Source organism: Aspergillus foveolatus (genome assembly GCF_047715535.1).
Source record: "Aspergillus foveolatus strain CBS 279.81 unplaced genomic scaffold BDW70scaffold_64, whole genome shotgun sequence".
NCBI classification, from domain to species: domain Eukaryota; kingdom Fungi; phylum Ascomycota; class Eurotiomycetes; order Eurotiales; family Aspergillaceae; genus Aspergillus; species Aspergillus foveolatus.
Window position 1 is genome coordinate 20,376 of NW_027396128.1, and position 27,098 is coordinate 47,473.

Here is a 27,098-nt window from a genome sequence, read left to right on the forward strand (position 1 = left end):
TGAGGTAGGGCTGCTTTCTTTGTGGGCCAGAAGCTGTAATACCGCCGCTGTCACCTTTGGTTCCCTAAGCAGCCTGCTACCCCAGCCCAATCCACCGCTCGGTCGAGATGGACCCGCTATTGCTGGCACACTCGACGTAAAGTGGACCTGATGCACGGGTTCTGTCGATGCATTGCCTCTCTTGCACGCGGTGGTGTGAATCTGGCGGAGATGAGCTTCGAGAGCTGATACCCACTATTCAACTGGACGAAATGGGCGGCCAGCGCTTTTCCGGCTCCCGATGCGACTCTGTCTATAGCCCAGCCTCGAGTTGGTCGGTAAGCGCGGTGGTTGCTGCGAGGGCGTTATGTTAGAGACTGGGCAAGCCAGGCTGGTTTGTGATCCCGAACATTCTCCGTGTACGTCCGGTTGACAAACGCATGTAGCAATCCTGCAATCCCTTCTGGGTCGCAACCGGCCCACTGGCTACGTCGCGGACACGATGGGAAATTTTGCAGAGAAATGGATCCATATTGATGGAAGATGCAGAAGCCAGAAAGGGTTAAAGGCATGGAAACGGGGTCTATCCTAGGATCTTCCATCCTAGGGATCCGTACCCTGGAATCTTCTTCGCCTGAACCTGACTATCATAGGACTAACTCTATCCAGGATTCCCTATCGCAGAATTGACTATTCCTAGATTCGTCTGCTCTCGGGATTGTTCCCACGTTTTTCACCGACCTCGGGAAGGTCTTTGACCCAGGTCTGGCCTTCCTTCGGTTATTGCGTCATCGTCCTATGAGAGCTGGATTGGCATCTCCAGCTGTTCGAACCAACCGCCGGGCCGTAGGGTTCTGGCCTGCCAGTTATTGCGTTGCGTTCAGGGCATCATGACCGCAGTGAAGTTTACCCCAACGTAATGTGGTCGAACTCGGGCCAATCTGCGATAGCCCCGTGCAGGGCACGCACGTGAATTTGGTCGAAAGGGAGGACTGTGATGATATTTCTGGTCAAAGGGAAGGTAAGTAACTAAGGACAGGAACCAACATATGCGTGTTTAATGCACCCAGTTGTCTGCCAACTATATGGGAAATAGTTATTTCCTGCTGCCACGTGGCTCATAGACATGATAGGAGCAAGTCTATTGTTACGCTACAGCAATAGTCGGCTGCCAAGATTGATTTGGTCAGAGTGAAGACTTGGAAACCACACGTTAGGCTTTACTCTGGGAAGGTACTCCCTACAGAGCTAGCTATGACACTGGCAAATGAGCCAGAGACAACTGCAATTGGATCCACGCGCGAGCCCCAAGTTGCCTAGTGCATTCTAGCACTCGGTAACTTGATTGCCAAGAAGCCTTAACGGGTGATTAAATGGAGGTGTACCAAACCTATTCACATTGACACTGTTAACAGGGTCAGTAACTATCAAAGCGTTAAGAAAGTTCTTTTAACGCTGTAGAGAGGCCTCTGACTAGGTGATTTTCTGGGCGGGCATAGCCATATGGTCTACCATATAGTCTAAAGGCAGAATTGCCCGGAGAACGCTTCTGCAAGATGCTTTCCAGTTTCATTTGCCTTTCTCTGCGGATTACCATTGGCAAAGCAAAATGACTACCTAGCTTACTGATGAGCAGGAAATGCGCAGAGTTGAGAGCCAAAGTTTGTTTATTAATTGTCAAGCGAGCAGCAAATTAGAAACATTAGTTTTGACCCTCTGTAACAACCTCTATTCCGGTAAATCCCCCAATCCCAGTCGGAATTTTTGCACTCAAAAGCGCATCAATTTAGTAGGTGCAGACACAGACGCTAGAAAGCTCAGTTAGTATGCATTGTCGGCAGTATGCTAAAGTATCCTACCTCTCCTCATTGCAGTAGCCGCCGTGGTAGGTTCCGTCCTTGAGGCACTGTATATCCTTTAGTAAATAGTTCAAGAACATTCCAATGTAGGTAACATACAGAAGCGCTGCAAGCAGCATCGCCAGCACCCCAGATGTCACCGATCTGGCAGGAGGCGCGGGCCACGAGGTCCTCAGAGGGAGCAGCAAGGGTCATGGAGCCGAAGAGGGCAACGGCGCTGAGGATGATGGAGGAGAACTGCATTTTGACGGTGTGGTTGAGATGGTATTTGGTTGGAATGGATTGTTGTCTTGGTTGATTTTGTCGATGTGATGATGAGTGAGAGAGAAAAGTGCATCGAGGGGGTATTTATATTCCCTTCGAGATAATGGAATCCATGTATGAATGTCAAACTGGAGAGATCATCTTCGCGTTGAATGAGTATTGGAGTCTTCCCATGTTCCGATTTCACTTCAAGGGTATAGATCATCGGTGTTCAGGCTTTATAAAATGTCGATCCGACGACAATCTTCGTATTCGAGTAGGCCAAACAGAGTCGAGTTTGATTCGTCGTGATCTCCATATCTGGTCTTGAATTGTACATAGATCGATACCCTCACCATCTCAGAATTCTCCAAAACGTAGATCGAAGCTGGAAGAAGCAAAGCTCCGCGAGATATGGGGCTAGATTTATTTCGGTATACGAGGGCTGCGGCTGGGAATGTGCGGAGGAAGGCTACGCGGCGGCTCGTATAAGGCCCACTGCCAAGATAGGTACAGCACATGAAATGCGGATCAGTTTTGCTTGGGGTCGGTTATAAGAATAAGTGTCTATCACTTCTGCACAAGGTAATTGTATACCCGCACTTCGTGTTGCTGGCGCGAGTATTGCTTCTCAATGGAGGACTCCCTTATAGAAGTGGGCTTTTTGGGTCCCTAAAGACAGTCCAGACGAGAAAACCAAGGGATACTGGGTCAGTTCAGCTTCAGATCTATCGCGCTCGTCCAACGATTTCGCTCATGTTCCACCCACCGTCCAGATCCTAGGAGAGACAAGTAGCCTCCATCTCGAAAACACATGCCTATCATGCTCTTCACGGACATTACAATGGCGATCGAAATCCAACCTTCTCGTATCTGTCGAAGCTTCGGAAAGCAATGTCCGAAGCGAGTCGAAGGAGACTGAGCGAGTGTTTTCAGCAAATTGTTTTCGGTACACATGAACGAATCTGGGATGATGAGGCGGTCCGACTACTTGATTATTATTTGTACTTCAGTGTTGTCTCGATGGCTGATTCCGCTAAGAATGCGTCCTGCGCGGCGGAATCACGGACTCTGTGGAACTTCCTGATACGACGAACTGTTTAAACGTCCAGAGATTCGGTGCGGTTTTAGCTTGCCCCTGACAGTGGCAATGCTGGCATGCATAGGATCAGCAATAGCACAGGGCCTTAAATTACTGGCCATCGGGCGGTGCCAGCGTACAGTCAAGGATGATTGTCGACTTGTTGAGAACTTCAAGTCACCCAGAAGCTGGCGCAGCAAACTCTCACGGCATTCCAGCAGCCACCAAAACTACGGTCTGCTAACCAGAAATGAGGTGCCAACACATCTGATATGCTCTGCTGCGAGCACTCACTTGTATGAATAGTCTAACCCTCGATGTCCCTACCATCAGGAGCCGAAAGAGTAAAAGCTAACCCAAGCCGTATAATCCCCTTACAGCCAATGCTGCTCGATCCGATTGGAACAGCGCATAATGGCTTTTACATTCTCAATGCCTATGCAGGTAATTATGGTGAGTGGTAATGGTGTGCAGTCCCGCGAAGAAAAGCAGGCAGTCGTTGCATAGCACCCGGGGATATCTCAACCAGCGAGCCATATAGCATGTCAAAGGCTGCCCGAATCGTGGGGTATTATATATTTTCACAAGGGTGTCTTCAGATCTTTTCCAGGCAATATACTGTATGTTGTTGGTTGTAGTCACTTGAATTTCTCAATCTTAAATATGATCTTACTTGTTCGAAAAGCAAGCGGTATTTCCATATTTACGATGAATTGCCATTACGTTCTGCTTAATATAATAGAAGAGTTTTCAACCTCTCTGAACTGGCTCATGATGCAGGATTCCTAGGCCCAGGCAAGTAGGCCGCGGCCTGGATGTTACTTTGTCCATGCCTCTCAGACACATAGAGAAGCGCTTTCCCAAAGGGGAAGTTCCAGCGAGTGCTAGCGCTTTTTTTTTCTTTTTTTTCTTTTTTTTCTTTTTTTTCTTTTTTTTTTTTAAAAAAAAAAGCTAAGCCTGTGACAGCTCAGATCTAGATATTCAACGTTGGAGCCAAGCCAGTCTAAGTGAGGAAATTGAATCCCGAGAAGTGGTAGATTCGACGTCCGGCAGATTCGACAACGTGCTCTAACAGCGCAAGTATACCGTGTCATCTGCAGTCGCTGCCAGGTTTTTGGACGACCCCTAATTGAGCCTAGCCGAACTGCCCTCCTTAGAAACATTGTTAAGCCGGTACTTCTGAGGGCGACCAAGTTAGTGACGCCTTCTGTAGGAGAGAGAGTATGCCGTAATGAAGTAGGAGTTTTGATAACAATGTTCTAGATATTTAAGGCAGCCCTGTAACAGCAATCTAGAATCGAGATATAGCCTCTGTTCAATAATTCTCCGAGTCTGAATATGCATCTAGGCCTTCAGCCCTTTGTCCCAAGTTCCTCTATGCAGCTCTTAATCAAGCGGGCCACTGGATAAATGTCCATCTCATGTCGCCGCCACGATTAGAGCGCGCCATGATTAGAGCGCTGCACCCAGATTGGCATTGCCGGTTTACAGCTACCACTGGACCGGAACCATGTCTAACTGAAACTCTTCCTAAATCCGTTTAGTATAGCAGGAAGCAAAAGATAACGGAGCAAATTGGATTATATTTTCTGAGCTGTGGTTCCAGGCTCTTCATCTAACCAGGCTTCTCTTCTCTTTTACGTCTCCATTCTCCATAATTCTCATTCGTAGCTGACATTGTGGGCACTATCCACAGATCCCCCCAGAGGCTCCACTACAACAAATGGGCGCTCACCCACTTACCCACACACATCACCAACTCCATGGTCATCAACGGCCAGAATGGACGCGCCTAGAATCTGCCATCGAAGAAACCCACCTATAAGCCGACCTTTCCCTTCGCCGAAACAGCCGACGACAGCCTCTTCATGGCCCAAGCGCTCATCTCCCCTCTCAGCGAAAAGTTCATCTTCCGCAATACACTGCCCCGTAGGTTTCCGCGCGCGACATCTTCTGCCATGACATAAGCGACCAAAGTCGTCATGTCCGCAAATGGCCGCCTCGGGATGCTCAAACGCGTATACGCGTCCGTGGCGGCTATGAGTTATAGCTTAGGCACGAGCCTTCTGCTTTTGCGCAGTTAAACTGCCAAGGATGGCTTCGAGATTCGTCCTATTTTTTACCATAGACTTGACATCACCGTGTCTAATGTATTGAAAACTTATGACCTGGATTCCCAGGGAAGCTGGGCTGTGCTTCGACATATCAACAGTGCCCCTCTAGAGTATATTCCACATGTGGAGTGGACAATAGTGCCGAGGAGGAATGTACAATCTTTTGCAAAGGGATTGTACAGCTTTGAGACGAAGGTACCCACAAAGAAAGGTAAATGGTGTTGTCCCATTGGGATCGACAGCAGCAAGACTGGAGTAGAATACTGTATCCTTAAGATCACCTTGTTATGTCTATTCATTCACGCATTTCTGCCATTGGCTTTTGGACTGCTCGAACAGCTCATCATTTGTGAGCATTTCCCACCCAATCAGCCCCAGTGTCTTGCCCACCACAAGCGCCTCTTCGTGAGCTTCGTCTGTCCCCGCAGCCGAGGCGAATGAGGGATGGTGAAGGAAAGATCCGTTCGTTGCTGGAATGGCAAATATAGCGTGGAGTGTAGGCATGATGTAGCTGACGTTTCCTGATAGCTTATTAGCTGCCGTTTGTTCTAACAGAGCCAAATCGCGCATACCGATGTCAGACGAGCCCGTGAGGATCTTATCATGACTCTTGAGGACATTTCGTCCGTAGGTGGCCATATGCGTCTGGTACAGGGTACATAGTGTGTCATTCAGCTTGATGTCGGCGTACAGCTCTTTCCTATTGCAAACCATCCCCACCCGATATTAGCCGAAGAATCACTCCGGAATTCATAGCGTAATGACTTACTCAATGATTTTCACGTCACATCCCGATGCTGTAGCTCCAGCCTCGATGCATCTGCGCGCGTTGGACATCAACGAATTCAGCCCCTTTAATGTCGGGCTGCGGACCTGCCAGTAAGCCTTTGTATGGGCGGGTATGATATTGGCGACTTTCGGTGTCTCAAGGAAGGCGCAATGCACTCTTTCGTCGGGCATCATCTGCTGCCGCAACATGGCTATGTTGTTGTAGGCGCTCACCAGTGCGTCCAGGGCATTGACGCCGTCCCATGGATTGCCACCAGCATGGGCACTCACGCCTGTGAATTCGCAATGTATCTCTTTCCGAGCGTTCATCAGAACACCGGCGCATCCATCCAAGACGACACCGGGGAAGAGTTCTCTTGGCCCTGCGTGGCTGCGAACAGCAGGTTAGCCACCTTCCCTGCCTCCTACAGCCGTACCTAGAGTGGCGGTTATACGTACGCCATTAACGAGATATCCACTTCTTTGTAAGCACCGGCATCGATGAGCTTCGCCTTCCCGCCACCGTTCTCTTCAGCAGGGGTCCCGAGCAGCTGGGTTCGACCAGGGATGTTGTATTGCTTGATAACAGTCGACAATGCCAAGAATGCTGCCACGCTGCTGGTGGTTATGAGGTTATGGCCACAGGCATGGCCGATTTCGGGCAACGCATCGTACTCGGCGTTGAAGTTGATAAGACGGCCACCCAAGCCGCTCTTTGCTTCAAAAGAGGTATTGAGACCGAACGCGTGGCGAGTGACCGCGAAGCCCTTTTCTTCTAGGAAATCGCAGATTGTGTCATGTGCCCTATGTTCCTCGTATGCAGTTTCAGGATCAGACCATATCTGACGAACATGTCAGCTTGGCTACCATATCTGTGGCCTACTGGTATGAGTAGATAAGACACCTTTTGGTTAAGAGCGCGCAATGATGCATTTGCAGACTGTAGCGCCTCATCAATAGACGCCCTCACTTGCTCGATGGTAGGGCTCAGGATTGCCATGGCTTAACACAGTGTAAATATACGTGATCTCCTCGCCGAACGGAGACTGGGACTGGACAGGGTGTCGTCCCATATATGGGGGGAACGGGATAGGTCCGCATTCCAAACTCGCGTACGTCGCTGCTGATGGACTGTTGGAGACAGCTCGGCAGTCTGATCGGTACTCGATTATTATTTCGTAATGAATCATGGATGAGTTAGAGGCCCACCGAGCGCCGAACCTGGCAAAACCAGGACGCCATAGATGTCTCTGAACTCACGACTGGGCCGGTTAGTGATTCCCCAGACTGCCGCAATTTTGCGGGGGAACTGATACGCTGTGCAAATTATTTAGATAGACGCCTTCTGATTGGTTCCCTTGGCGACAAGTTTCCCATGGTATCCAGTTGGCGTTGCCGAGCCGCAATTCAATTGGTGCAACAGCCGAGTAGCCTTCTTATCGCTCTATCAGGTTGGTAAAGGTTGGGGAGAGGTTGAGCGCTTGGAGAACTTGGAGACGGTGGAAAAAGCGGAGACCCTAGATACAAAGCAAAGATACAATTCCGTCCTTGATTAATCATTCATCGAATATCGGCGGTTCTGCTGAGGCCAAGACGGTTGTTGGTATACTTGCCATTTGCCGACAGCTTCTGCGCATTGGCCACCACCCCTGTCACTATACAAAGGATCGGGGGCCATTCGCATCGCCATATCTTCTGCAAACACGAGCCCTAGAATCAACTAAACGATGCATGACCACTCACAATCACAATCGATTCCCAAAGGAATTCCTGTAGGGGACGATCTGGGTGAGACGAAACGGTACCTAGAACGCCTGGAAACCCAGGATGACGGGCCCGGGCAGATCATGGCGGTGGCTGCAACGCCAGAAGAGGAGCGCCGCGTGGTTCGCAAGCTGGATATGATGTTCGTTATGTCCCTGTGTTATTATGAAGCGAGCTCGTTCAGTACTGACGGACTGGCTCGTCCCGTGTTAGACTTATACCTATCATGGGTCTATGCTACATGATGCAGTACATGGACAAACTGGCCCTAAGTCAGGCAACTCTGTTTAACCTTCGCGAAGACCTCGTATGTTCGATTTTATCCACTGTCGGCGATCTGTTGACCACGCTAACTGGCGACTAGAACCTCCAGGGCACCGACTATTCTTGGACTTCCGCCGTCTTTTACTTTGGATATCTAGGATGGAGTTGGCCCAGCAGCTACCTCATAGTCCGCCTTCCAATCGGCAAATATATCACAGCAAGCGTTCTGGCATGGGGAGGGGCATTGATGTGCCATGCGGCGACAAAGAACTTTGGTGGTCTTATGACGGCGAGGTTCTTCCTTGGGGTCGGCGAGGCCTCCATCGCCCCCGGCTTCGCGCTGATTACTGGGATGCTGTACAAGAGAGAGGAACAGCCGGCACGGTAAGGCTTCCGCTCCTTTATCTTACAGGGGTGGGGAAGGGAGAAGTATTGCTATGCATTTCTAACACCTGCGTCGCTCCAGACAAGCCGCCTGGTTCCTGGGCAACTGTGTTGCAACCATCATTGGAGGAGTCATCGCCTATGCCATTGGGACTGTCGAAGGCGTTGCAGTGAACAGCTGGCAGCTTCTCTTTCTTGCTCTTGGAACCATCACGGCCGGGATGGTCCTGTGGCTCGTGTTTCTACTGCCCGATTCGCCCAAGAAGGTGGTCTTTCTGACCAAGAAGGAGCGGGCGATCGTTGTCCAGCGCACCATGGCAAACAAGACCGGTATGATGGACAATGAGTCTTTCATGCTCGGTCAAGCCTGGCAAGCCCTTCGGGATCCCCAGACCTGGTTTCTAGTGCTGTATACCTTCTGCGTCAACTTGTGGAACGGCGGCGTCACCAGTGTACTGTCTTCCCCTGATCTCGGCTTTCATTATCGTGAAAATTCTTACTGATACTTTCCGGCTCTAGTTCTCGTCGATCATTATCAACAGTTTCGGGTTCAGCCAGCTCAAGTCTCTCCTTATGCAGATGCCCATGGGCGGTGCGCAGGTGGTCTTCCTGGTTCTCAGCGCTGCTGTTGCCACCTGGTTCCCTCGAGCTCGTATACTTATGATGATATTCAATGTTACAGTATCGATGGTGGGCATGCTGCTCGTCTGGCAGCTGGACCAGGATCACCAGATCGGCCGCATGGTCGGTTTAGCATTGGGGGCTGTCTTCGCCGTCAACATTCCGTTGTCGCTGAGTGTGATCAGCACCAATGTCGCCGGGTTCACAAAACGTAGTGTGACGAGCGCGCTGCTCTTTGTCGCATATTGCATGGGAAACATTATCGGGCCCCAACTCTTCCTGACTTCAGAGGAACCAGCATACCCTGTAAGTTGGGCTTGGTCTCATTTACTCTAAATTCATTAAAGACAGTGGGAACTAATGGAGACAAATTGATAGACGGGGATGAAAGCGGCTATTTCCGGCCTGGCACTTGGTGCATTCTTTCTTACTTGCCTGTTATGCTACTATATCTTTGAAAATCGCCGCCGCGATGCCAAATACGGGCCACCGACTCAGCTGACCGAGGAGGAGGAGCGCGCTCACGCATTGTCAAACAAGACGGACTTGGAGATTGAGAGCTTCCGATATTTGATTTGAGAATGGCTTGACAATGGTGCTTGGAAGGTGTTATAGAGGTTAGAGCCTGCGTATAGGGACATCCACAATAGAGACAACCATGATAGCGACGTGCTTCAATTAAATCTCCCTGCAGTTCACTGAGGCAGCGCCTTTTACCCTCGTTCCTTTATATTATCCGACGAAGCGTTATCCCTAATGGCGTACTTATTCCGTCCCGGGGGTTTAAACAGATGGGCTGTTGGAGCTGGGGCTGGGGAAGCCTCGTCCGGACAGACGGGATCGAGATCGCGGAGAATGAGTAACCTACAGGGCGGATTAGATGGGGAAAGGGAATGTCGTCGACTTGCAGCATGAAATCTCATGGATTGTTGCTAGTTGGTCGTGTTGGCTTCAACGCTGGACTTTCCTTTGCCCGTATTTTCTCAATGGTATCTGGTTTCAACTGACCGTCAATCAAGGAATATATGAAGCCTATGAAGCTTAGTCCTATAAGGCGTAACCACAAATGGTGTCAATGCTTAAATCCGAAATTTCTAGAGTAATTATTGATCACAAATCCATCCATTTACTTGCAGCTTGCAGCTTGCTAGTGTAACCGAGCAAGGCCTGAGAAGGCAGCCCCTGACATCTACTCGTCTCATCGTTAGCCTCTGGCTAACCATTTTGCGCGACTGTAGATCTGGACATATTGTAGTCCGTCGCTGCCCCGGGCTTTCTCCACGATCGATGCAATGACAAACTCTTGTTTGCAGGAGTGAACAATGCTTCCAGAGCAGTATATGCAGCTCGCCGATTTGAAAGGCGCGGCAAGTTCGCAACTGTTGCAAGGGTCCTGTATCCCTCGCCGATGTAATAAAAGCCCTGGACGAGCCATAAGAGGTCGATCGCGAGATATTGTTGAGCTCAAGCAGCAGCATGGGTTATCCTGGGAAGGAAGCTTGGATTGAATTGCGCACAGTATCCTACAGAAATCAAAGGCTTGCCACGTTATCATGCGCAACTTTGCCATTCGACCTTGCTCCAGAGTCGTTTAGAGCCAAAATAAATGATTTAATCACAGATCAACATTGCAATTCATTATATGTCCACTCGTTAAGAGTTATGCATTAATTACATGATATACATTCACGTGAGGCAGGGCTGACCCCACAGGGCATGGCACCGTGCGCTCTCGAGGATATTCTCTGTATGCCCCATTTCTTCTTCGATTTCGGTGCTTGTCTCTTCACCGTCCTTAGTATTGACCAGACTCGAAGCGCCCACCTTGTCCGACGGAATGTAGTGCCGGAACAGTTCCGGCAAAACCGAGATGCAGGTCAAGTTGCGCTCCCTGCAGCCATTCATCAGGGAGATATCGAAAGCTTCGTCTTTACCCGCTCCGACATCCAGCAGCACATTTCTCGCTCCTGTCCGCGTCAAGGCGTAGGCAAAGGTGCATATCGGCGCCCCCGAGTAAAAGACCGCTCGCTGGCCCGGCGGCAGTCGATCGACGGGCGCCTTGCCGAGTCCAACATACCGGTCGGCTGGGATGACGGTCTCGTCGACGATGAACTGCGTTTCGAATTCTTGATCCCAGGTCTCCGCGCAGAGGCCAACCCAAAGCACATCCCATGAAAGACCGTACGGAGCGCCCGTCGAGTCTGTCGCCTTCGTCAAGCGCCGAACCGCCTCGGCAACAGCAACCATCTGTTCACGGATTGAGAGGTCCCAGTCAACATCGTCTTCCAGGATCAAGACAGTTTCAAAATCCGACTGCACGACGTATTTGATAAGATCGAGATGCGCGACCCAGGCAACGGCCGAGCCGTGATTGGGATGTCGAGCGTCTTCGGGGCCCAGGCCGGCAAACGCGTCGATGATTTCGGGAGGGACGGGGGGCTGCGGAGGGATCTGGATATTGAGGCCGGTCAACTGCGCGGCTGCTAGCAGCCCGGTCGTGCGCCAGGAAGGGAATGGCGACAGTGCGAGAATCGTCTCAAACTAGATCGAGGTCGGAGCCAGCGTCAGCAGTGGCCATCCATGACAAGGCGATCGATCACACCTCACCCCTAAGGTCGAGTTCCCAGCACCGGTCAATGGCGGTCGGGAGAAAGAGTTTTCAGCAGTACTGTTGTCGGCGGAGAACGTATGAAGTTGCGCAATGACCCTAGGCCGCTGATATGACGAGAGAAGATAGACCATCCATATCAGGGTGGTGGCAGGCGCAAGGCCGAGATACCATCGCCAGCGGACCGCGAATGCCCAAGCAGCAGCCGATCGGGACATCACGAAGCCCACGAGGGAAGATGGGCCGGAGTGAGGGTTGGATGGCCACGGACTGGGATAAGGATATGGTATAGTAGATGACGATCTACACTGTCTTTGGCCCCCAATTCGGGAAATGGGACAGCCAGTCAGAGCCAAAGCTCTGCCCACATGTCCACCAAGGTTTCTTGGCGATGCAGGCTAATACGGCTTAGGGTAAGATAAGGTAAAGATAAACATCCACGAGGGAAGAGACACGACAGTCAAGAGAAAGGCTTTTGTCCCGAATGCAGTGACGTATGTCAGGCTCCCGGTGGTACCACTTTCTTAGAAACTCTGTTCTAACATGCTGATCTGAACCCTAAAAGCACGCACACAGCACAGGCCAGAGCAGAAAAAAAACGCCTTTGTTCGAGTTGGCTGGTGTAGATTCTGATAGACGGTCAGACCATCATCGAATAGGTGTCTTATAGCCAGCTGGCAAAGACGCCATGTCTTGTTCATTCGACCGGGACGAGAAGGGCGCCCTGAAAAAGGGCCTCCAGCCGCAATCTGACCGCAGTCTGAGTGGAGCATGACAGCTATGGCTGGCTGATGATTGAACATGGCAACCGGCTCTTGCTCCACCGCCAACTGGCTATTGGGTGAACGGGCATTCAACGGCAATGAATGCCAATGCACGGGTAATAATCGTTGGTAACGTAAATTGAGGGCCAGTTAGATATCAACAGCACAAGAGCCTCGTCCTCCCCATTCTTGCCTGGCTCATTCATTTTCTACTGGTCGTTCTAAAGGGCGTCTCTGCTTGCAGAACGTCGCGCAGCCCATCGGCCCTTCCAGAGCAAATCCTGCGGATATAGGTCCAAAGAAGTAAAATATAAATCAATCGATCTGGATTTCCGACACTTGATTGATGAACTATGTATAGACTATATGAAGCGTTAGGAAGCATCCAAGAAAAAAAAGTCATACCGTTGCAACTTGCCCTGGGAGGAATATTTCATCTACAGATAATGGCGACGCGGTGGATGTCGACCAAGGCGCAGACCTTCCACCACCAAATCCTCCAATCCTTAGGCAGAAGGGAACCCACCAAAGGTGACTTATGAACCACCGGCATAAGTCGATGAGAGTTTTTAAGTTCCTGTTCTTTCAAGGGACCGCTTTCCTGAGAAGTTGTAGACCCGCACCTACTGAGCTGGAGACGCCCTCCCATGGTTCGGTAAGTACCGGGGGGTTCATTTGCACCAATAAATGCAAATGCTACAGACTTAGATCAGTGGGGATGCTGCATTGAGACGTACTCGGAGTATATCGACGATACGATCATCCTAACCCGGCGCTTGGGCCTAATTATCCCGCAATAAACTGTTGTATCCTGCTACCCGTCCATTTGCATTCCGGGAATAGGAATTGCGTGAGGGAGGAGCGTGGGCATACGCGCCGGACAGTCACCAGGATGAGTCCCTATCCCTCTAAATTGATCTGCAATGACTACCAAGTTAAATATCTCTGTAGGAGTGTTGTGGGGGAAGAAAACAGGTACCTATTTAGAAACCTCGCGCACCGGTTAAATATCATGAACTACGTCTGAATCACGTTTCGTGACCAGGGAAAGTCAACAGATTAATTCTTGGCTGAAGAAATGAACATGGTATAGAGTCGGTGGGCTCTCCTAGTATCGCCCGATCCATTTACCTACGCAGTGCGTGAATGTATAACGCTGGAAATTTCTGCCCTGCCTTATTATAACCAGAATTTAACTATCATTTCAAGGATGGCAGGATTTTCATCGGCCAGATTATGGGTACTAGAATGGCAGGACCCTTGCCGGCAGTCGAAGAATCCACTTAGGGTCAACCAAATACTGAGACAAGCAGAACCTGACAATCGACGTAAGTATTCCTCGTCCTACAAGCTGGATCGGTTTAAAGAGAAGTGTTTGTGTTGCCCTCAAGTACTATATGTTTGGCTTCTTCTAATCAGCCTCATGATAAGCTAGACAGCCTTGGTCCAATCGTATCAAAAATTCATCTAGACAGTCCCGTCAGAGAGGCGATGGATCGTTTAATGACGTGCTTACCCCCTGGTGTGACGTGCCCACCAGTTTGTACTCAACGATACTGGTTTGCCTCGTAACCTAGTCTCCAAGAAATCTGTCAGTAACCACCATGAACCAAGACCTCCCACATACATTAGTTCTTGATATCTGTTTCAAATGCGATGGGTCATTGTGGAATGGAATTCTCTTCCTTTGAGCAATCGTTGATACCTATATCCAGCTAAGTATGCCCGCCAAGAAATGCCCTTGTCAGTTGGTTGGTCATCTAGATGCACTGTGGCACATTCATAAGTGATTCAGTATTAGGTTAGACTTTACTGCATTGGGCTGCTTTGTGCTTTTGGCTCATTTTCTTATAAAACTAGTGGCCCAGTGAGAGATCACTGCATGCCTTTGTGAGGAGACAAGAACTCCCATACGCTGTATATGAGGATTGATCCGAGTGCGTGCATGCCAGGTTATCTAGTTTACCCAGGTGAGTAGCCCTGTCCATGCTCGAAACCCAGCACGGCCACACTCGTCCTCAAAACTCGTCGTACAGAATATGCGTCAAGGCAGCGCTTACGTAACTAACGCGAACAACCTATCGAGAAGAAGGTATTTTATGGGAGACTGAAGAAACCATATTCTTCATACCCTACAGTTGAGGATGCGCCTCTCCATAACCCTAAAAGACCGGGTACTGCAGTGGCGGGCACGTTGCTCCATTCTACCTGGCATTCAAGACCCACAGCGAAAAGCCAATCGTCGAATTTGCTGACAGTCTCTATCCTGGATGGATCCGAGGACTCGGGGTGGTTATAGCGACTCGTTTTTTACGACGTTTGGTGTCTGACGCCGAGCCAACGCCCGTCCACTAACTAGTTGACTAAGTAGTTGATCACAGCCGACCTTGTTAAGAGCTGGAGGATATATCTAGCAGAGTTATAGACTATTGTGAGGGATGATTCTTAGACGGTAGCTCTTGTCTGCCAATCTGCAGTTGACTGAACAGATCCATTTATTACCACCGATTGCCGCATCTATCTCGCACAGAGTGGGCCGTATTTCTTCCCCGGCAGAGTTTGCTCGTACCAGGAGGAGCTTCCGACGCATTGTGGGCAGTAGAAGACCCCCTCCGGGTCGTACTTGCTCTTGATCTGGAGAAGCTGATTATAGTTTGTCGTGCCGTAGAGATCTTCTTCCCACCAAGGGTTGTTCCGGTCAGCCTGATGGACACAAGTCAGTATTCCTACTAAAAGAAAAAAAAGAGCAGTGTCCGGCGGGCACCTCGTTCAGATAACCACCCATTCTCGGTGTCAATTGCCGCATAGCGTAGTATTTGCTGTACGTAATATCTGTCTTGACCTTCTTAGCCACGACAGGGCCGAGTTTCGCAGGCCATCCGCGAGCGACGATGTGGACTAGGAATGTTTTTCGCCAGGCTGGGTTGACACCGCTGTATTCTGGCTCTTCGAGGACCTTGCCGCCCCCAACCAAGAGGATCTGATTTATAGTGAACTCTAAGGCGTTTCCTGCTACGGCTCCAACCATCTCACGAAGGCGCTCACGGTCTGAAGTCAAAGCCTTCTTGTCAAACATGCGAGAAGCAAGGGATGTTTCGGGGACCCCGGTCTTTTGGTGAACCCCGGACATGGCGCGGTAGTATGCCGCATACGAGTGGAACTCGAACCAATTGACAAAGATGTCAATAGAGTCATGGGCAGACAATATGTCTAGAATAGGTTCTAATGCTGACTTCGCTGATACGAGTGGCTTGTCTAGGGCCGCAAATGCATGTTTGTATCCAGCTGAGGAGTTGCCATAAGTAATGGTCGGGTCGTTAACAGACCAAGAGCCGTAGCCGGAGAAGCCAGCTTCTGACAGGGTAGGATAAAAGGTATATAGATCAGTAATAGCATCCAGGAATGGGTTGAGGTTGCTTGTTGAGGTGGGTACTATGGCGAGCGTGTGCGCCACAACCGGTCTGGAAGGATGCGCCTTGATGGTAACAGAAATGACTACGCCATATGTACCTCCACCTCCGCCCCGGAGGGCTGTGAATAGATCGGGGTTGGTGCACGGATTGGCTACGACTATTGTCCCATTGGCGAGGATGACCTGGGCCTCCAGCACCTGGTCACTGGCAAGGCCAAAGTCGTGAGTAGCCGGCGAATGGCCACCCCCCTGAATATAGCCGCCAATGACACTGATAGTCTTACAAATAAATCAATGCATGTCCGCGAAAATAGGATGAGATGAGTTCCTCACCGGATCGCCTCCTCCAACCACGATCAGGTCACGGGCAAATGCTTCCTCGTAAACCTCGTCCCAAACGTAGCCCCCGGAAACTGTAAACGCCGCGCCGGTCCAATTGCATGCTGCGCAGGGTGTAGAGAGGTTGAAGGCTGGTTGGAAGAGGATCCCTTTGCGGAGATACCGAACCCAGATCTGGAGAGATCCGTATCCCGTAGACCTAAAGCTTTGTTAGGGAGGGAGGAGAGCGAGGCTGTGGAAACATACTTTCCCAGCAGATCGTGGCCAGTGTTTCGAATAACCAGACGGACATTGTTCATTCGGGCAAACGAGATACCAGCAACCAGCTCCTCCGGCTCGGTAGCATTGATCGTGTACACTGGAGACGGTCCCAAGCTACATTTGCCTTGCCATGTCAAATTCGTAACAGGACAGCTATTGTCAATGGGATAGCAGTATCCAATGGGCTGCTCAGACTGAAATGTGGTGTTGGACCATTGCGAGCCAACATGGGCACATTCTTCCTTGTTATACTTTGGACCGGGGTAACAGGAGACCGCTGGTGGCGAGTTGCGAATGAGCTTCCCCGACACAGTCGCATTCAAAGCGGACCAATCAATTTGTTTCCAGCAGCTGTGAGCTGGTGTCTACTCCGGATCAGTAGGTGATTTGCAGAGAAGGGTGGATGACGACACGTACACATCTGCATCTTTGCCAGAGAGCAGACGTCGGGTAAATACTCGATATTGTGAGCAGGAGAAGCGGCAATCTCATTCTGAGAAAATCGAGTAATCTTCGGCCGCCGGTCTCTGAGGGAGCACTGGGTTTTAAAACAGTATCACTTCCGGAGGCGTTGTTCCTGCATGAACTATGAGGATAGTCGCAGGCAAGGGCGTGCGGCACCAGTCTGATTTCGAAGGAGCTCGTCCAGCTTCTTATTTAGCTCGCGTGAAGTCTCTTCCATAGCCAGGCGTAGCATCTTCCCTGGAACACTGACCGCAACGCTGTCGCACAATGGCCGGTTGCACGCAATTTGATGGACCACTTCGACGATATATCTCCCATTGGCTGCTATTTACATCATGTGCTCCGAAGGAAGGGCCCGTCAGCCTCATCTAAGTGGAAGAATTCCCTGTGCGAGGTGTCTGATGCATCTTGCGCAGTTGGAAGGCCTTGTGCTGTGCTGTTAAATGTGCACTCCGGCCGTCAGGTAGCGCTCTTCTTTCCTCCATCACCGCGGCGTTATTCTATATCTGTCCAGCAGAATGAATGCCACTCTGCTTGATATACCAAGCCCCTCAGGCGTGGCCACACGACTGTCAGAAGGGAATCTAATTGTGGTTACCTGGGTTGGTGCTGGGCTCGGGGCGCTCTTCACGTTGCTTCGTGTGGCCATTCGTCTCACGCGAATGAGACGTCTTCTGCCAGACGACTATTTTATTCTTCTAGCTTTTTCATTTCTCGTCACAAATGCCGTTCTCCAGACCATACAGATTCCTCATCTGTATTATATTATCCTAAACCCCACGGGAAGCGATATCGCGCCCCATGCCCTCAAGTATGTGCACTACATGTTTGCTATCATCGGGCTCTTCTGGTCCGTCCTCTGGAGCGTCAAGGCTGCCTTTCTGGCACTTTTTTGGACCATGACAAACAACCTTACTCATTATCGGCGGTGGTGGTTTGGTATTGTCATCTTCACGTTTGCGTCGTATGCCGGGTGTTGGTTTGCGTCTGCCTTCACTTGCCATCCTCCGTCAACATACTTCAAATTTGGTGAGTAGCAGTCCACGAGATCGTTGACAAATAGAGCCTGACAGCCCAGCTCAATGTGTGAAACCGATTGACCAGAAGGGGGCCGAGATTGCGATTATCTACAGCACGGTGGTGGACATAGTGACTGATCTGATGAGTACGCCCAGCGCCCGATTCGAGCGCCTTTTTCTGACAATGGTAGTCATGGGATTTGCACTCAGCATCATCTGGTCAACCAATATCAGCCTTCATCAGAAAGTCGGTCTAGGGGCTGTCTTTTCTCTGGGCCTGATCATCATCGCTTTCGCTGTGGTCCGAGCGATAAACATCACAGGCCGCAGCTACTCGGACCAGGCAGGGCTGGCAGTGTGGGGGATTGCCGAGTCATCCATCTGTAAGCATCTGGAACACTTTTTTTGAAAGGCCTTACTGACCAGAAAGCCGTAATTGTCGGCTGTCTTCCCCCTTTCAAGACTTTCCTCTCCCGAAGCAGCTCCAGCCGCGCCTCTCGATACCCTCCTATATACTATCGCTACCGCCAGAAACGTTCGGTCACGCAAACAACTATCTCAAGCGATATAGCATTACGACCTCTTTCTGAGTCTGTTGATAGAGTCCCAAAGGGAGAAATACGCGTAACGCAGGGGTTTGTGAGTGGCCAGAATCTACCGGAGAGCATGCATTCTAATCTGAACAGGGAGTTATACGGGAAGAACAGGTTGAGGACTGACTGTAATAATTGGAAATCTATTCAATTATATTGATAACCCATTGTAAACTGGACCATATCATTAAGGATATTAGACAAATGCAGGTCTGCAATGTAATGCACGCTCAAACTGCCTTTCTATTTCTGAATCCGAGCCTTGAGCTTCGTTTACATTTTGGGTTTCCTGAAGGCAATACCAGAAGATGTAGACTCTTAGTTATCGGCTGTTGAAGTTTAGGAGATCAGCAACATCCCCGAATTGCTCAGCAAGGGAGCCACCATGATCGCGAAGACGTTGTCCAAATGCTGACCAGGTCGTGTTTTCCGACATAATCGAAACACCGCCAGGTATCCGTCAAGCCTTGTCAGCCATTGCTCAAGCTGGGACGATTTTGGGCCCACAATGGCAGTCCGGTCCATGTGGTTAACCCAAATCCTTGCTAGGTACTATCGTTGTTGTCAGATCCAATATCCAACATGTTCGTCGTCCTTCGGCCGCCAGATTGGGTCCTCTGAGTGCCAACGGCCGCCAGCGCGTAAACTCCTTGGCGAATGCAGTAAGGTAGGGCAGGTTGAGATGGCCGTCAAGGCACGGAAGCCGATCTGGGCCGATGGTGTGCTCGAGCTTGTCGGAAACCCTTTTTCGCTGCGGCAACTTAGGTTGTACAAGTCATCAGAAATAGTCCGAGGTAAAAACAGACGAAGTCATGAAGATCTTGAACGGCTCACTCGTTGTGTTACAATATGCTCTCACGACATGGAATCTGCTTGCTCCATCGCAGATCACCCGAGTCTAGTTCCCCGTTCCACAGTGCGACCATCTGCTTGACTGGCCTCGATGGCGTGTCATCTTTTCCTAGAACAGCTGGTATGCCCTTGGCTTCCATGAAAATCGTTGTCGAAGCACTCCAGTACTGGAATTGCGTTCCTCGCTTGTACCTACCAGAGCGGTGACTGGATCAGTGCTAAATGCCAGTTCACTCCCTTTAGACCAAAAGCTAAAAAAGGCTCAAATAATTTCTCTACATTACCCTCGACCGTTGGCGCTCGTCCGCTATGACAACATCATAAAGGAGTCGTCTCTGCCCCTTGGCACTCGTCGATACGTCTGCATGCCTTGGACGAGTATGGTGCGGGTAAATTACAACGATGCTTCTGCAGTTGGGAAACATAGGCCATAGGGAAGGGGCTGAAGGTCTCTCTGCATAGGTGATGTGCGGTCTAGATGCGTTGATCTTGTCGTGATTGTCAGACAGATCTTTGCATGTCTCCATGCTGGAGATGACAATGATTGGGAAAGATCTCTATCAAGAAGAAACAGACCACAGAGTCGCAATGTCCATACTATTGCTGCACCTATGTTGCATCTTCTATCATTACCATATGGACATTGCTGATAATTGGGAGCACCATAGATCTGGAGGAAGATATCGGGGGCGGTAATCGCGTCTCGAAAAGTGTCGGGCGTGGGCCGTCGACAAAGAAATGAGGGCTGAAGTGAGAATGAACGGCATGAGCACTAGAATTTCAAACGGTAGAACAACCTGCTACGCTCACGTTGGCTTTAAGTACATATTTTAAAAGCTCGGTGATGTCCCCCGGCTGCCGTTTCAATGCCCTCACAAGTCTTGTACCACAGCCTGGCCCAAGCTGGTTTCATACAAGATAAGGCACCCTCATTCAGGCTCGATCGAGGCATCGAAGGCTTTGATTGCCTAGCCGTGGGGTTTATTTTGGTGGTGTGATCGGAAATTTTTCATGCCTCGTCTTCGCGTAACCCTCTCATTATGACGTCGTACATTCGACGATTACAGAGTACCTGTCCTACCCTCTACCTCGATGGTTCTCAATTATGCGCAAGTCAAGCTGCAAGAAAAATGATTCAGGTGAAGCCTAACGCTCTGCAAGGTCCGCGCAGCGTGTACTTTGGTTCGTAACGTAATGATCTAAAAACATTGGAAGACTCTACCCATCCTGTTTTACAACATTCTGAGACTTTACGCCAGGAATCAGCGACCGATAGGCCGACCATACGCATCCGAAGTCATGTCTCGCTTCTTCACGCCGGCAGCTTCCATGAGCAACTGGCTGTACTTGATCCGCTCAGAGCCCTTCATTGTCACATTGCGTCGTTGCCAGCCGAGCTCGGTCGGCATGCGTTCGTTTCCTGGAAAGGTTGGTTGGTTAGCATCTGAAAGGCTACATAGATTACGATCACGTACGGAACCAGTAGTCAATATACCTCGTGTCCACCGTCCCGGTCGTCCCATCCGCCATGATCTCGAAGAACGAGGCGCACTCGCCCCAGCTGAACCCGTCGGCAAGCCAGGACAACTCGAACTCAGGGTTTGTCTTCTTGGAGGTAGCCAGCCGCCCCATCCGAGCCTTTGCAAGCTGCTCGACAGTGATCATTGGGGTGGTAAAGTACGACATCGTCTCAGCCCAGACAGTCTCGTTAAATGGTTTGGGGTCGGCAAAGTACGCATCGGAACGACTAACGCGCAGTAGTTTGACGTCAGAATACACCTCGACCAGGTCAGATAATGAGGGGGACAGAGGTACCTCAAACTGATATCGTGTTCCAGTATGCCGTGCCGGCCGATGTCGGCGAGGTCGAACCTATCCGAGAAGGGAATTGGACTGGTCCTGATAGCCTGAAAGAAGAGAAGCACCGCATCGCCATGCTCGATATTGAACCCCTCAAGCATGCCCTCCTTGAGGATATCAAGTGTAATTTCTTTACCATTGCGGGGGAGGTAGCCATGATTGGCCAGGGTATTGAGGCCCGGACACGGACCGCGGGCTTATGCCTGACTGTCAACAAGTCGCCCAAGAGCCAGTTTGGCGAGGATGAATCTTACAGTCGTCTGGTCCCGGGGCAATCCATTCTCTGGGCTCCCAGCGGCGCTCAATGTCCAAGTAGTGCGGAAACGCCACTACCGAGGCAATAAGGCTCAGGCCTGCTGATAGAACTGATGTCTTCATCGTGGACGGCCTGTCGAGTTATGCGGCAACGATTTTGAGCAGAATATACAGGAAAGGCTTTATTTATGTCCCGCTGTCGCAATATCTGTGCGACTCGGTCCACATACTCCTTTGAAATTCCCAATTTTTGATTCGAGCGTGGCCACCAGCCGAGGAGTTTCATCCTCGATATGAGATCGGGAAGTTGAATATAGCGCCGAGGGCCGGAAATACCGAACAGCAACCGGCTGATGGTGTATAGGTCACGTCTCAAGATCTGAATGATGAACCAAAATCTGCCGGAATATCTTCGGTTCTTGTCCGGCAGTTGGAACAGACCGCGGATCGAATTGTTTCACCCACAGACGCAAAACAAACTGCTCGTTTCGGAGTCTCTACCGCGTTTGGTAGTCTTCTGGGTCTATCTCACATCCGATGGATCTGCATGATTGGCCGAATGACCTAATAGGGCTGTCTCAGAGCGATTGGCGGATCTCGATATACTGTGCATGTGTTGGCCTATCAGCAGGCCCCGTGGTCGGCCTTCGAGAGCCGAGGATATCGCAAATTCGATCCATTCTGTTGCAACTTGTCCCCTTGTTTAGTGTATTTGTCACTCTTGGTCATTAATGGAAACCTGAGAGAAGTTTCCGTGCGTGGGCTTCCTGCGTCTCAGGCATGTCTATCCGAGCAGGTAACAGAGTCGGTACGCCAAACGATATATAATAACAAAAACGTACATTAAGATAACATCGGGAAATTGCTTCGGACCGTCAGGTTCTCGACATCGCCGGACACAGTGTTATCCTGGGATAATCCAAGAAAAGGCTATGTCGGTCTGAGTATGATATCAAGTATAAAGTGCCCGATCTTGAAAACTGGTTAGAGGGCCCGAGCTCGTCCAGTCGTTGCAGAAATGTCAGATTGTTCTTTACACAAAGTCTCTAGAATAAGAAGACAATTCTGTCTGGGCAAGTGATGAGACCGCCGTTCTGGCGAAATGCGTGCACAGTTCTCCTGGAATAATTCAGGTGATAAGAGTCAATCCCAAGCTCCAAATTTAAATATTAGGAGTGCTGCTGACTGGAGGCTAGCAAAGCGAGCTTGCAATTCCAAAGTGTTCCCTCAGACATTCAGCCAGTTTGAGATCAAAGACTCAATGAACATCTATGCAGTGACATTAGTGAAAAGCGAATACATAACAACTACTCCGTAGGTGACAAAAGGTCTTGTGTCTTTGGAGATGAGGATTGCCTCGTAAGGCTAGAGCTGCTGTACCAACCTGATACTATACCAAAACCGACCCGCTCTGGCCCAAAAAGAAGCAGCGATCGACCGTGACGCGCAAGGCGCAGCAACTGTACTACCATTATACCTCAGGGATTCTAGCCGGCTGCTGAATCAATGGGGATGCGGCAAGGAAATTCCTTCGAATTGACGCCGTGAAGCTTACGAAAGTCTGGGCTAAAGCCGGGCCATACAAATCATGCAGCAGCGCGGTACACTACGAGGTTGAGCTTTTTCAAAAAGAAAAAAATTGATTGACTACCAATGATCACTTGAAATAATCTATAGAGCAAATATTCACGGACAATTTTGCCACGCCAGTGACCAAACTGATATAGCTGGCGCAGGCGAATCAGACAATGAAGCTGCCCCAACGCACTATGTACCAGAAAGAATGCAAATACTATTTACAGGTGCAAGAGAGTAACCTTCAAGGACACTCTATGCTAGGTCCAATTTATGCATTTAGTTGGTGGCCGGGGTCTTGGAGCGCCAGTCGCGAATACTGGTGTAGGGGCTGGCCCGCTTGACGGCACCCCCAGAAACCAGGTTCTTGGATTCGAGATCAAAGCAGGTTTGGGACGTGGCCGTGGTGTTCGTGCTGGCACCACTGCCGCTGCAGAGAGGGTGCGTCTTCTTTGCTCCCATGTCGCAGAAGATATTCTCCTCAACGTGCACAAAGTCGGGCCCCATGGAGGTCTCAGATTCGCAGAGCTTAACGGCAGAGTGGAACTTGGATTCACTAACGACGAGCTCGGTTTCGGTCCAGGGAGCGCGGACATCACGGCGGGCACGCATGCGGCGGCTGTTCAGATCACGCTTCTTGCCCTTGACCCAGTAGTTGATGCTGCTGGGGTCCGCCTCGGTGCGGAGGCCAAAGTCGATATCGTTGCAGATGTTGGCTGGGTCGGTGTTGCCCTCATCGAACTGGTCAGATGAGTACCTAGGCCAGCGTACCTGGAACCCGGTGTTGGGCTGGTCGCCGTTTCCGTCGATCCAGAAGCACTTGGGCTGGTAGGAGTTCTCTCCGTTGGTCCACAGGTTGCTCTCGTACCAAGTCCCGCCACAGGCTTCGCCGTAGTCGCCAGACACCGCGTACTTGTTGCCGCCCGCGGTCTCAGCCCAGGTTGTGGTCACCCAGGCAATGCAGATGGCGTCGGTGTTGGCCGAGAAGAGGGAGTAGACACCCTGCTGGTCGTGGTCGACCGTGATGGTGCCAATGTTCCCGTTGCTGACAGTGCCAGGGTCGGCAGTCATGGCCTTGTATTCGCCAAAATCGTTCCAGATGCGGCTGTTCATGTTTAGTAGACAGTTACAAGCGTTGTGTGATCCATGCACTTACACATCAGGCAGGTCACCACCAGCATTCTCAGTACCGCTGGGACCGTCGAGACCAACGGCAACCTTGATGGTCGAACCAGGATCTTGGTCCTGGCCGAAATTGTCCATGCTGAACGACACAATCGTCAAGAGACCGGAGATAACCCCGATAGCATCAACGACTCCGGCCATGGTGATGGGATGTGGTAAAGGAGAATTGTCACAAGACGCTGGGAACCAAAGGATTTAGAGCTGCGGCGGAGAGCCTGACAACGCTTAGAGATAAATGAGAAGTTGAGCTGCTGAGATGCTTGAGGATGATGGCTTCATCGTCGGTCTTCTGGCTGGTTTATATAGGCTGGCCGACTTCGGGGTTTGGTTGTCGTTCTGTATAGTTCGGCCCGGACCGATTTGCATCACCATCAGTATACTCACAGCTCTCTCTTGCAGAGCATTCGAATAGTTCTGATAGTATGTTACATCGTCCCAGGGGCCAAATCCTGCAGTGCGATGAAATTGCCCTCACTGCAGCTTCATCATATAGATCGGCGTGGGGGCGGCCCCAGCAAAATCGGAACAGGAAAAGACTGTACGAGAAGCACGGCCAGTTGGCTTTGATTTCCTTGGCTGGCTGGGGCCAAAAGCCCTGGAGAGCGTCTTCGCATGAATAATGATGTTTCTTCATCCTTGATTCAGCCTTCTTGGCCTGCGGAAGCGCCCAGTGGGTCCCCCACCGGGCCGGACGTTTACAGCCACTGTGAATCTGATAGTATATAGGCTACTCCTTAGCGCAGGGCTGAGCAGACGATCTGCAGCGACGTACGCTGACGAGAGGTTCTTGACAAGCCGCTGAGGTCATTTGCTTGGCTCTTCATTTATCTATGGTTTCATTGCAGTACAGACTGGTTCCTTAAAGCACCGCTATCTCTATCGACATCCTCCGTCCTTCTCTCCAAATCACACCAGCACTGTTCCTCTTTTGGCTTCTCATACAATCCTTCAGGCCCAACATGATCCACTCCAAAGTCCTCTTCCTCGCCCCCATCATTTCAGCCCTGGCTCAGGACCTCCCGACTGACATTGTCGGCTGCACAGACCTTGATTGCCCCAACGAGGGCTGGGACTCTTGCACTGTAGCGGACGAGACCTACGCCGGTGTTGGATTGGCACGGATCTCAGACGCGCCAGACTCGTTGGCCGGCATCTCCCTGGTTAAGGGGGTCCACATCGAGGATCCAGAGTCCGGCGGAAATGCCGGGGGCGACGGTTCCGAAGAGTCGCGCTCCTTCAGGTCTGTCTACTATCTTGGGACACCGTCCAATTTGGAGGTGGGCGACTTGTCTGGCTGTGCTGTGGTCTTCAACGATCCTCCAACTGGCCATTTTGATGTCCCCAAGCTCAACGACAGCATCACCGTCGACACGCGGGCCTCTTATGGGACTTGCCCCGACGTCATCCAGCAGGGTTGCATCGAGAGTCTGACTCGCCAGGCTGGCAATCTACAGTACTCCGGCTCCAATGCATGCTCAGCGCTCGCTTCAGACCTTCGTAACAATCCTCCAGACGAGTGCAGTGACATGACTGGCTCCGGTGAGGGGCTGGGCAGTTTCGACGTTGTCTCCTTGGGCAATCTGTCCACCATCTCGCAGCCTGCCAATGGCTCCTCGGACTGCTGGCCTATCTTGCCCAAGACAGACAATCTCGCCCAGCTTTACGACGACACGACAAAGGTATGTTTTGCCATCTTTCATTATCTACCCCTGCTGATGGTTGTCATCTCATCAGAGCAACTACACGGAACAAGGAAACCTCGCCGAGATGTACAAGATCACCCCTATCCTCACCGTCTTCACCTCTGGCAACAGCACCAACAGCCTAATCAACAACACGGCTGCCTCCCTGACCTGCCTAAAGGTCGTAGGCACACAGAATGTCACTAACGCCACGGATCCGACCGATACCGACGTCGACGCTGCGCCGCTGTCAGCGGTGAACATTGCCGGGGCCAGTGTGGCAGCTCTTGCTACACTTATGTTTGTCCTGCTTTAGCCTTTCTATGAATTGTCTATAAAGATACCTGTAAGGCTGTCTCTCAAGCTTTCCGTGAATGTTGCCATGAGGAATTTCCCTTCACATAAGGTTATCATCTCAGGTGTTTACACAAAGAACCCCAAATCAATATACCTAGCGGAATACAAATTATGGTTTCGTTCCTGTACTAAGAGTTTGACCATCTTGCACTGCTCAGATTGACATCTCCCTCATAGTTGTAGACAAACACCCCTGACACCCTGAAACAGGGGACATATTTGACCTGCTACAAGGGGCAGAAAATGGAATCCGCATTGTCAGCAGCCTTCTTTAGCCCAGCCCTTAGACTCCAATATTATATTTACCAATGTGGGAATATCGGACTCTTAGCCTACTGAAATCGGATGTGGTTCAACCAATTGGCCTCTAGTGGCGCCTGTAACCTAACAAGGCGTGCAGACGCCATGCAGTGTCTTTCTCCATCGAAGAACGACGTGGAAGCGGTCGTTCTGATGTTCCTCGCTTCACTATTCACTCGCCGAACTCAGTGGCTATGTTTTCCCCTGAATTATTGAGCAGGCGGTGCTTGACTGTGCCTATAAGTGCTCAACCACCTGCGCCATTCACCGCAGCAATAACCCTCTCAATCATTCGATAAGTCTCAGGACAATTCATCACTGTTCTTCGAACTTACCGTTCAGTCCCTAGTTTTTACCATCACTCCGCAGTATATATGGGCTCTAAATGGGCTTCTTGTAACTAGACTGCGGCATATCCGCGGATATCAGATAGCAAATGCTATCCATATCGTATCCATGCGGATACCAGATACCTGAGTTGCTATCTTTATCCA

The 27,098-nt window shown here is 50.6% G+C and overlaps 9 protein-coding genes across 9 annotated transcripts; 3 read left to right on the plus strand and 6 right to left on the minus strand.

Annotated features, from left to right (window-relative positions):
- Nucleotides 1-1,765: 1,765 nt before the first annotated feature.
- BDW70DRAFT_163183 (uncharacterized protein) lies at nucleotides 1,766-2,081 on the minus strand (the record flags this gene model as incomplete). Its single annotated transcript, XM_073741254.1, has 3 exons — nucleotides 1,766-1,787; nucleotides 1,839-1,885; nucleotides 1,938-2,081. The coding sequence occupies 3 exons, from the start codon at nucleotides 2,079-2,081 to the stop codon at nucleotides 1,766-1,768; spliced, it is 213 nt and encodes a 70-aa protein (XP_073592599.1).
- A 3,486-nt stretch (nucleotides 2,082-5,567) lies between these two features.
- On the minus strand, nucleotides 5,568-7,044 carry BDW70DRAFT_153021 (M20 family metallopeptidase; the record flags this gene model as incomplete). The annotated part of the gene is made up of 4 exons (XM_073739551.1): nucleotides 5,568-5,976; nucleotides 6,046-6,435; nucleotides 6,504-6,886; nucleotides 6,949-7,044. 4 exons carry the CDS (start codon nucleotides 7,042-7,044, stop codon nucleotides 5,568-5,570), a joined length of 1,278 nt encoding a protein of 425 aa, XP_073592600.1.
- A 727-nt stretch (nucleotides 7,045-7,771) lies between these two features.
- On the plus strand, nucleotides 7,772-9,656 carry BDW70DRAFT_153022 (major facilitator superfamily domain-containing protein; the record flags this gene model as incomplete). The annotated part of the gene is made up of 6 exons (XM_073739552.1): nucleotides 7,772-7,950; nucleotides 8,022-8,115; nucleotides 8,173-8,456; nucleotides 8,539-8,908; nucleotides 8,976-9,383; nucleotides 9,456-9,656. The coding sequence occupies 6 exons, from the start codon at nucleotides 7,772-7,774 to the stop codon at nucleotides 9,654-9,656; spliced, it is 1,536 nt and encodes a 511-aa protein (XP_073592601.1).
- A 1,107-nt stretch (nucleotides 9,657-10,763) lies between these two features.
- BDW70DRAFT_163186 (uncharacterized protein) lies at nucleotides 10,764-11,903 on the minus strand (the record flags this gene model as incomplete). Its single annotated transcript, XM_073741255.1, has 2 exons — nucleotides 10,764-11,618; nucleotides 11,685-11,903. The coding sequence occupies 2 exons, from the start codon at nucleotides 11,901-11,903 to the stop codon at nucleotides 10,764-10,766; spliced, it is 1,074 nt and encodes a 357-aa protein (XP_073592602.1).
- A 2,485-nt stretch (nucleotides 11,904-14,388) lies between these two features.
- On the minus strand, nucleotides 14,389-16,953 carry BDW70DRAFT_170995 (uncharacterized protein; the record flags this gene model as incomplete). The annotated part of the gene is made up of 5 exons (XM_073743083.1): nucleotides 14,389-15,152; nucleotides 15,214-16,140; nucleotides 16,195-16,399; nucleotides 16,447-16,826; nucleotides 16,879-16,953. 5 exons carry the CDS (start codon nucleotides 16,951-16,953, stop codon nucleotides 14,967-14,969), a joined length of 1,773 nt encoding a protein of 590 aa, XP_073592603.1. The 3' UTR covers nucleotides 14,389-14,966.
- A 491-nt stretch (nucleotides 16,954-17,444) lies between these two features.
- On the plus strand, nucleotides 17,445-18,664 carry BDW70DRAFT_163188 (uncharacterized protein; the record flags this gene model as incomplete). The annotated part of the gene is made up of 5 exons (XM_073741256.1): nucleotides 17,445-17,955; nucleotides 18,005-18,091; nucleotides 18,137-18,328; nucleotides 18,376-18,584; nucleotides 18,632-18,664. The coding sequence occupies 5 exons, from the start codon at nucleotides 17,445-17,447 to the stop codon at nucleotides 18,662-18,664; spliced, it is 1,032 nt and encodes a 343-aa protein (XP_073592604.1).
- Nucleotides 18,665-20,652: 1,988 nt separating this feature from the next.
- On the minus strand, nucleotides 20,653-21,628 carry BDW70DRAFT_163189 (peroxidase family protein; the record flags this gene model as incomplete). The annotated part of the gene is made up of 4 exons (XM_073741257.1): nucleotides 20,653-20,810; nucleotides 20,866-21,137; nucleotides 21,206-21,446; nucleotides 21,505-21,628. The coding sequence occupies 4 exons, from the start codon at nucleotides 21,626-21,628 to the stop codon at nucleotides 20,653-20,655; spliced, it is 795 nt and encodes a 264-aa protein (XP_073592605.1).
- A 1,731-nt stretch (nucleotides 21,629-23,359) lies between these two features.
- BDW70DRAFT_170997 (uncharacterized protein) lies at nucleotides 23,360-24,519 on the minus strand (the record flags this gene model as incomplete). Its single annotated transcript, XM_073743084.1, has 2 exons — nucleotides 24,237-24,519; nucleotides 23,360-24,185 (listed from the first exon to the last, which is right to left on the minus strand). The coding sequence occupies exons 1-2, from the start codon at nucleotides 24,404-24,406 to the stop codon at nucleotides 23,360-23,362; spliced, it is 996 nt and encodes a 331-aa protein (XP_073592606.1). The 5' UTR covers nucleotides 24,407-24,519.
- A 600-nt stretch (nucleotides 24,520-25,119) lies between these two features.
- On the plus strand, nucleotides 25,120-26,263 carry BDW70DRAFT_170999 (uncharacterized protein; the record flags this gene model as incomplete). Its single annotated transcript, XM_073743085.1, has 2 exons — nucleotides 25,120-25,944; nucleotides 26,000-26,263. Exons 1-2 carry the CDS (start codon nucleotides 25,225-25,227, stop codon nucleotides 26,261-26,263), a joined length of 984 nt encoding a protein of 327 aa, XP_073592607.1. The 5' UTR covers nucleotides 25,120-25,224.
- Nucleotides 26,264-27,098: the final 835 nt, after the last annotated feature.